This window comes from Cervus canadensis, chromosome 12, assembly GCF_019320065.1.
Source record: "Cervus canadensis isolate Bull #8, Minnesota chromosome 12, ASM1932006v1, whole genome shotgun sequence".
In the NCBI taxonomy this organism is placed as follows: Eukaryota; Metazoa; Chordata; class Mammalia; order Artiodactyla; family Cervidae; genus Cervus; species Cervus canadensis.
In genome coordinates, this window is record NC_057397.1 from 51693320 (window position 1) to 51701332 (window position 8013).

At 44.8% G+C, this 8013-nt stretch overlaps 1 protein-coding gene across 1 annotated transcript; it reads right to left on the minus strand.

Annotated features, from left to right (window-relative positions):
• Positions 1 to 576: 576 nt before the first annotated feature.
• Positions 577 to 3525, minus strand: LOC122450944 (protein SMG5-like). Its single transcript, XM_043483323.1, has one exon. The coding sequence runs from the start codon at positions 3523 to 3525 to the stop codon at positions 577 to 579; it is 2949 nt and encodes a 982-aa protein (XP_043339258.1).
• Positions 3526 to 8013: the final 4488 nt, after the last annotated feature.

Genomic DNA, 8013 nt, shown 5'->3' on the forward strand with positions numbered 1-8013 from the left:
GAAGGAGCAAATGAAATCCTACCATAGCGTTCTGGGCCGCTGACCTAGTCTTATCCAAAAGGGAAAAACCTGAATGGAGCATAAGAAACAGTGAAGAAGTAACCAGGAATTGCAATAAAACCCTTCACTCCAATCAAAATTTTAACTTTCCATTTATTGAGCTTTCACAGATGGCAAAGCCTACCTTACATAATAGGCATGATCCATCACAATAAAATAGCATTAAAAAGTTTCATGTCACAAAACAGAACAAAGCCAAAAAAAAAAAAAAACCAGAGCAAAACAAATTACAGTTCCACCAGCTGAGCAGAGACTCAGAAATGCCTCCTTAAGTTGCTGCTTTACCATAAAAACACCAAATACTGAGTTAGTTTAATCTAGAGATATTTTTCAGACAGAAAATGTGATATCAAGTCAAGACAACAAAGAAGGGAACATGAAGGCCCCTGGGAGATGGTCCATACAGACATGAATTTACACAATGGCTACCTTTAACATTAGGTGCAAACAAGAGAGGTGAATCGACTGAGCTTCAGGTGCAAGTGCTGAGGGAGGCAGCAAGGAGATATGACCATGTCAGCTGACCATCTTCCACTTCCTGTAGAAGCACAGGACGTTCTTAACTTCCACACCCGCTTCAGTTGCCGCCCCCAGCACCAGCTGCAGGGGGTATGAGAGATTCCGAGGGTTGTCTAAACAGATGCCCGTGAGGATGGTGATCATACTGCTGTGGTCTGGGGTCTCCAGCCAGGATGAGTCCAGCAGGCCTCTGCAGAAGTCAAGCATGTTATAGAGGTCCCAGGCATCAGAGTCTGGCCTGGTCATCCTGGGTCTCACCAGTGTCACAGACACACAGGACTGGCAGAGAAGGTACTGGTTCCCTCTCTTCAGCTCCCCCTCTAGGAAGGTGATGGCTGCCGAAGCCCGCTTGTCCTCCCTTCTCAGGATATACAGTATGTCCACCACAATGCTGGGTACGATGAGGAGAAACTGACCGCTGGTGGCAAGCTGCCGGATGACTGGCAGGTGCTCACAGAGGGCCTGGGGGTCAGGGAGCAGGTAAGGGGTCAAAGTTGACTGAATCTGGATGTGCCTGAGAGTCTTCTCCAGCAGCACCACCTCACGTTGAAGGCACAGTTGTACTATGTCTTTGAAAAATCTGATCCTGGAAGTTTTCTCTAGCAACTGCTGAGGTGGGTTGTCTGGTCCTTCAAACCCAGTGCTCACAAAGACCCCTGAATGAGAGTCGTACCTCAGGAACTGTCCAGGGAGTGTCGTGGCGAAGTGGCCAAAGCTTCTGAGGAAACAGACACGCACAGCAGCTTCATCCCGGGAGCTGAGTGGAGGTGGGTCCTGCCCCAAGCCCGCCCTCTCCTGAGAAGCCTGCTGTAACCAGTGCTGGCCCAGGGCAATGTCCTCTGGGAGCTGCAGGAACCGGGGAAGGTGTGGGCCCTTGCAGCTCTGCAGTAGCTCACGGAGATGGTGGGACAGGCCCAGGCCTGGCTCCTGAAGGTCTCTCACAGAGGGCAGCAGGTTCAGCAGCATGGACAGGTGGTCCCAAAGGCAAAACAGGCTCCACCGACGTGCGGTGAGGAGACTGCAGTTGGCGCGGAGCCAGCCCAGTATCACCTTGACCGTGGGCAGCAGCCCCTCTGCAGAGAGGACCTGCAGTTTCTTCTGAATGGTCTGGAGATTGCTGCAGGGTTGGCTGATGGAGGCGTTCTGCCCCGAGTTGCAGCCAGCAGGAGGCTCTGTCTCAAGACAGCTGCTCACGCCATCCTCTGTGACAGATGCTTTGCTGGAGGCAGGACTTGGAGGCGTCAGGAAACTGTGGCTGAAGACAGGAGCCAAGTGAAAGCCACGTTTGCCTGGGAGCTTGTGGCTGGACGGGGCTGACAGGCTAGCGGAACTGGTTGTTTTTAAGAGACCTAGGAGATGACTGGGAGGTTGACACGTCTTCAGCTTATCCCCAGGAGGGGAAATTCTATCTTTGGATTTGGCTCCACCCTCCTGCATTGCTTGTGGATTCAGGGAGCCACTTTCCTCGTCATCAGTCGTGTCTGAATAAGTGGTTTCACTGCTGAGTTCTGAACTGACTTGTGAGCATAAGGATGTGTTTTCATCTTCGTCTGTCTCATCCCAGTCACAGCAAGAATGAAAACTGGCTTCCGGGTTGTCACCCACAGTGGAAACGTGAGATGACCTGTGGGTTTTCTGAGATTTGCTGTGGCAGGGCCCAGGGCAGGGGGCTGGAGGGTCTTGTTGCCTCGCCCCGGCCTCCACCTTCTGTTGGTCTTCCTCGTCCCTGGGGATGTCCGCTTCTGGAGTCAGCTTCCCTCTCTGGAGCTCAGCCTGGAGGCGCATCGTCACGTGTTGAATTAAATGGGAGAAAAGGGTCAAAGTGAAGGTGACCGCTGTCCTGTGCTGCTGGGAGCCCGCTGTCCGCAGGCTGTGCACGCTCATGAGGCAGAGGACCACCATGCGGAAGATGAGGAGGTCCGGGAGGAACTGGTAGCCTCTTGCGGGCTTTCTCTCCTTGGAGGCCTGGCTCTGGTCAGATGGGCAGGGCCGATAGGACAGACAGAGACGGAAGTCTTCCAGAACCAGCTGGCACAGGGCCATGAGCCTGGAGGCTCTGAATTTCCTCTGAGGCTGCAAGAGGCTCTGAAGGTAGAGGAAGCTAACCAGTAACCTTTTGTTATCCCAACACCGCCTCTGGCTGGGAGAGAGCTTCTTCCTCTGGCACCTCTTCAGCCGGCTGTATCTTTTTCCCGCGTGATAGTAGAGTCGTTTGAGGTTCCAAGACGCCCCTTTAAAAGGCACTTCCGAGTGGAGGCAGCGCTGGTAGAAGTATGTGGCTTCCACGTCATAGTACTTGCTCCCAGTGAGAGCTCCCAGCTGGTTGAAGGGCATGCCCATGTGTGGAGCCACTGACAGGGCTCGGTAATAACACTTCTCTGCCAGGTCCGTGGTGTGCAGGGCCAGGAACTCATTCTGAAAGCGGAACAAGTCTCCCAGGTACAGCAGGCAGCGGTGGCAGGCCATTCGCGCCCAGTCCACCTCCTCCTCCGACGCAGGGCCCGCTCTCTGGCAGCCGATGAAGCGGATGGCACTGTGAGGCCAGTCGATGTAGCGCCATAAGCCCAGCTGGTAGTGCGCCTGCAAGAACAGGAAAAGGTGTTCATAGAACCTGAGGCCACCCTTCAGATGAGTCCGCAGGGGGCCTTCCCACTGTTTGGAGGAGTCCGTGTTCCTTCTGTTGGGCTTAAGCAGCAGCAGAGCCACGTCAGAGTACGTTTTCCTCCAGAGCAGCTCTTCTGCTTTCCTCCCATAATCCACTGGGTGCAGAAACATGAGTTTAATGCAGACTTGCTGGACCATATCCCTGAGGGCCAGGACATGAGGCTTGAAAAGCTCTTCGTGGGCATTTCGTTTTAGAAGGAAACAGTCGAGACGCCGAGCTGCCCTGCAAACATCCTGGTAGAGGAGTCTGGCCTTCCGGGCTTCTACCTGGCTGCTCTCCATAGGGCTGGGCTCTTCCCACGACACTGATTTGCGTCTAATGAGAAAAATACAAAACCTGTATATTAGTACTCACTCACAGAGTCAGGAGGAGAAGGGGATGACAGAGGACAAGATGGTTGGATGGCATCACCAACTCAGTCAACACGAGTTTGAGCAAGCTCCGGGAGATGGTGAAGTAGAGAGACTCCTGGAGTGCTGCAGTCACAGGGTCGCAAAGAGTCAGACATGACTGAGCGCCTGAAGGACAGCACAGAGACCGAGGATGATAACAATAATGGTCACAGAGCAGCACAATGGGGCTGTATAAGGTCCTTTGTATGAAGGAGGCAACACCTTCAGATCTCAGTTTAAATACTGCTTTGTCTAAAGTTCAGTTAGATGCCTCCCCTTCATATGGAACTGGCCTCCTTTGGGTTTCTGGGACTCAACTGGTTGTGGATTTTTCTTGACTGTATTTCTCCCACCATAGTACATGCATTATAATTATCTATCATTCTAGCTTCCACATTGGACCACCAAGTTCTCTGAGAGAAAGGTTGAAATTAATTTACCGTTTGGTTCTTAGTATCAAACAATACCTAGTTCAAGAGGATGCTAAGTAAAGAACAGTAAGTTAATGAAGGCTATTTCAAAAGTCAGTTCCTCAATTATCCATTTCCAATTCAATGATTATAATGTATCAAAGTACTCCATTATACTATTTAAAATACATGCCTGAAATAAAATGCAATGTAATCTCCATAACTGCAATAAAATTTTTTAAATTCCATATCAAAATTAATTTAAATTTAATTAAATTATTTAATATTAATTTAAATACTGAGATAAGAAATTTTATCATTTTCATAATGTAAATTTATAATCAAGGTTGTGAATTTTTTTTTTGGAGAATTCAACCTAGATTCTACTTAGTAAAAATATTTGTAGTATAAATATATTTAAATAGATTAATACTTAAAATATGTTAAATAATATTCAATGCAAAAAATTATAAAATTACTTATCTCTCAGTAGAATTTGCTTTTAGACTGTCAGGATGGAGAAGAGAAATATATCTTATGATACAAACAGAGTTCATATAAAAGAAAATACAAAGAGCAAACACAAAATAGAAAGTGTCTTGCTTTCTCATACTAAAGAAAATCAATTTAAAACAAACTACAAACAATAATTTAATTACATCAAAGGAGTAAAGCATATTGTAAATTATAATACATGATGTTCAAAGTCACGGTGAAACTTATATAGACTTTACACAGCTGGAAGCATTAAAAGCTTTGAAAATACTTTTAAGTTTGTAAAACCATTTGTGTTCATATTCTTTAACCAGCAACTTTATTCATAGAAATGATGCCTAAGGAAATTTAACAAAAGCAAAAAGCTACATTAATAAGAGGTCTCTTCCAAATGTATATCTAATAAAGGAAGAAGGAAGAAAGGAAGGGAGATAGGGAGAGAAAAGGAAGGGACGGAGGGATGGAGGGTGGGAGTTAAAATTAACCCAAATAGTCTGTCATCAATGAATTGCTCATACATATCTATATGTATGACAGAAAGTCATTGTGTCCATTAAATATAATAATTATATAGATTTATAAAAATAATTACTTGGAAAAAGTGGAATATGAAATAATATATAAACTGGAAAATTACATCTTCAAAAACTAAAATATAATGTGTAAATATTAAGAGATTCATGTGATAATGACTGGGGTTTCCTCCCCAAAGTTGCTTAATACTGCTATAATCAGTCATTCTAATGTAACTTCTTAGTTGGTACAATTTATGAATCTATATTTTTGTATGACTAGCATTTTTAAAAAGTAAAAAAAAATAATAATAATTAAGCAAATTCTTTAAAACTTTGATTCAGTAACCAGAATAAATATCATTAAAATGTTAAATACATAGACTCATTGAATGTATAGAGTATACATAGAGCTAGAACAACATACGAAACACCTATGATCTGTTGGTTAGTAGGATGTGAAAATTTGAGAAAAAGAAGGATGGGGGCAGAGTAAGAGAAGGAATTTGGGCAGGAGAACAAGGAAACAGCCAAAATAGAGAAATTGAACGAGCAGTCGCTAGAGTTTTCAAATCTCCAAAGCAAAATCTCCATCAACCAACATGAGGCTTTTCCTGGAATGGTACATAATGGTCAGCCCAGCCTTCCTCAGTCTTGAGAAAGCTGACTGAAGGGAGCAGGTACTGAGAAAACGCCTGGAGGAGAGAGATCCAGGTTAGATTCAAAGACACACACACACTTTTTCTAAAGGAAATTTCACTCCCAATCAAGTCTAAGGGGCTTCCCAGGAGGCTCGGTGGTAAAGAACCTATCTGCCAATGTAGAAGACATAAGATAATTGGGTTCAGTCCCTGGGTTGGGAAGGTCCCCTGGAGAAGAAAATGGCAACCCACTTCAGTATTTTTGCCTGGGAAATTCTGAGAGGAGCCTGGTGGGCTACAACCCACTGGGTCTCAAAAGAATCAGACATGACTTAACGACAAAACAATAACATCAAGCCTAAGAGTCAGAAGCTAGACAGTTCAAGACAGGGAGAGAAAAAAATCTAAGCCCCCAAATTTATTATACTACTTTGGAAGATATGGATTCAATTTGAAAGGCAGATACCAATAGGAGTGGACTGAAGTCATTTTTACTGGCCTTTTCTCCTTTCTTCTTAACCTCTAATTACACCTATTGACTTCAGATGACAACAACCCCCACAAACCCTCCTAGGATGACTGTGGGAAGCCTGTTGTCCCAAGACAATAGGCATACATCAACCAGGATTGGACAAAGTTCACAAATAGGCTTAAAGACATCTCCCAAACTCCCAAGTTTGCCAGCTCTGAAAACAATGACAGGCATAAATTAAAACAGAAGGATTTTCTCCAACTTAAACATTTCCAGTCTGAAAAATTCCTAGGAATGATCCATGTTCTCTGAATGAACATAAAAGTTAGCTGGCTCCTGGCTGTGTTTCACTCCAACACTAGTGATTAGGACCATGTAACCACTTACTTACCAGAACTCTGTCTTCCTTGGAGGACATTTGGATAAATTTCCCAGCAGGCTTCCTAATATAAGGCAACTCAGCACAGCTGTCCCCAATGAAGCCAGGGAGCAGTCACAAACAATTCTGTGAAGCCTGGACTAAAACTCGTGAAGTCCACAGACATCATTAAATCCCCTCCTTGAGATGGCTGTAAAGGAGACTCTCTTCTGGACCACACATCTGAACTCACCAGTATGTCTCAACCTCTAGAGCGTACTCCAGCTCAACCTGCTGGTACCCCAGGCTTGGATCCCACATGCTAGGTTCTCAAAGCCTCTGGTCTATTATTTTGTTGACACACCTGGTTGACTCTGCATAATTGGCATCAGCTGGGTACACTCTGGCCAAGAAGGCTGACTCGGGCTGCTCCCTCAGACAGGTAACTCAGGACCAGATATAACCCTGAGAGATTTGAAAAATCCATAGCCCTAAGAAAAAGGTGAAAATTCTAACACCACATGGAGCACGTGTGTGTGTTAGTCACTCAGTTGTGTCTTACTCTTTGCGACTCTATGGATTGTAGCCCACCAGGCTCCTCTGTCCATGGGGTTTCCCCAGGCAAGAATACTGGAGTGGATTGCCATTCCCCTCTCCAGGGGATCTTCCTGACCCAGGGACCAAACCCATGTCTCCCACATTGTGGGTAGATTCTTTACTGTCTGAGCCACTTGGGAAGCCCCAAAATACTATGCTACGTCACTTCAGTCATGTCCAACTCTTTGCTAGAGAACACTTAGGGGAAACCATATAGATATCTTCAAATATTCAGAAGACTATGATAAGGAGAAATACACCTTCTTCTGTATGGCACAAAGGGAAGTCAGTGTATCTTTACATAGATGTTAAAAAGACAGGTTTCAATTCAAGAAAGAAAAAAAATAAAAGGTGAAATTTTCATTAAAGCTATGCAAAAATAAATGAGCTGATTGATGAGGTGGTTATCTTCTAGCCATGAATGGGTGAGTGAGTAAAAGTCACTCAGTCGTGTCTGACTGTTTGTGACCCCATGGACTGTATCCCGCCAGGCTCCTCTGTCTATGGAATTCTCCAAGCAAGAATACTGGAGTGTGTTGCCGTGACCTCCTCCAGGGGATCTTCCCGACCCAGGAATCTAACCTGCATCTCTTTATGTCTCCTGCATTGGCAGGTGGGATCTTTACCACTAGTGCCACCTGGGAAGCCCAGAAATAACCTGATTAAATACAAATAGCAAGTTGAATAAATAAATTGTAATACATACATGTTTACATGTATGTAAAAACAGTACATGTTCTTACCATACAGTGGTAAAAATAAGTGAAATATGCTGCATATATCCTTATGGATGTATTACACATAGTGTTGAACAAAAGCAGTATGTAATAGGAAAATATATAAAATATGATGGTATTTATACCAAGGCCCAAATTAGGCAAACCTAAGGAAA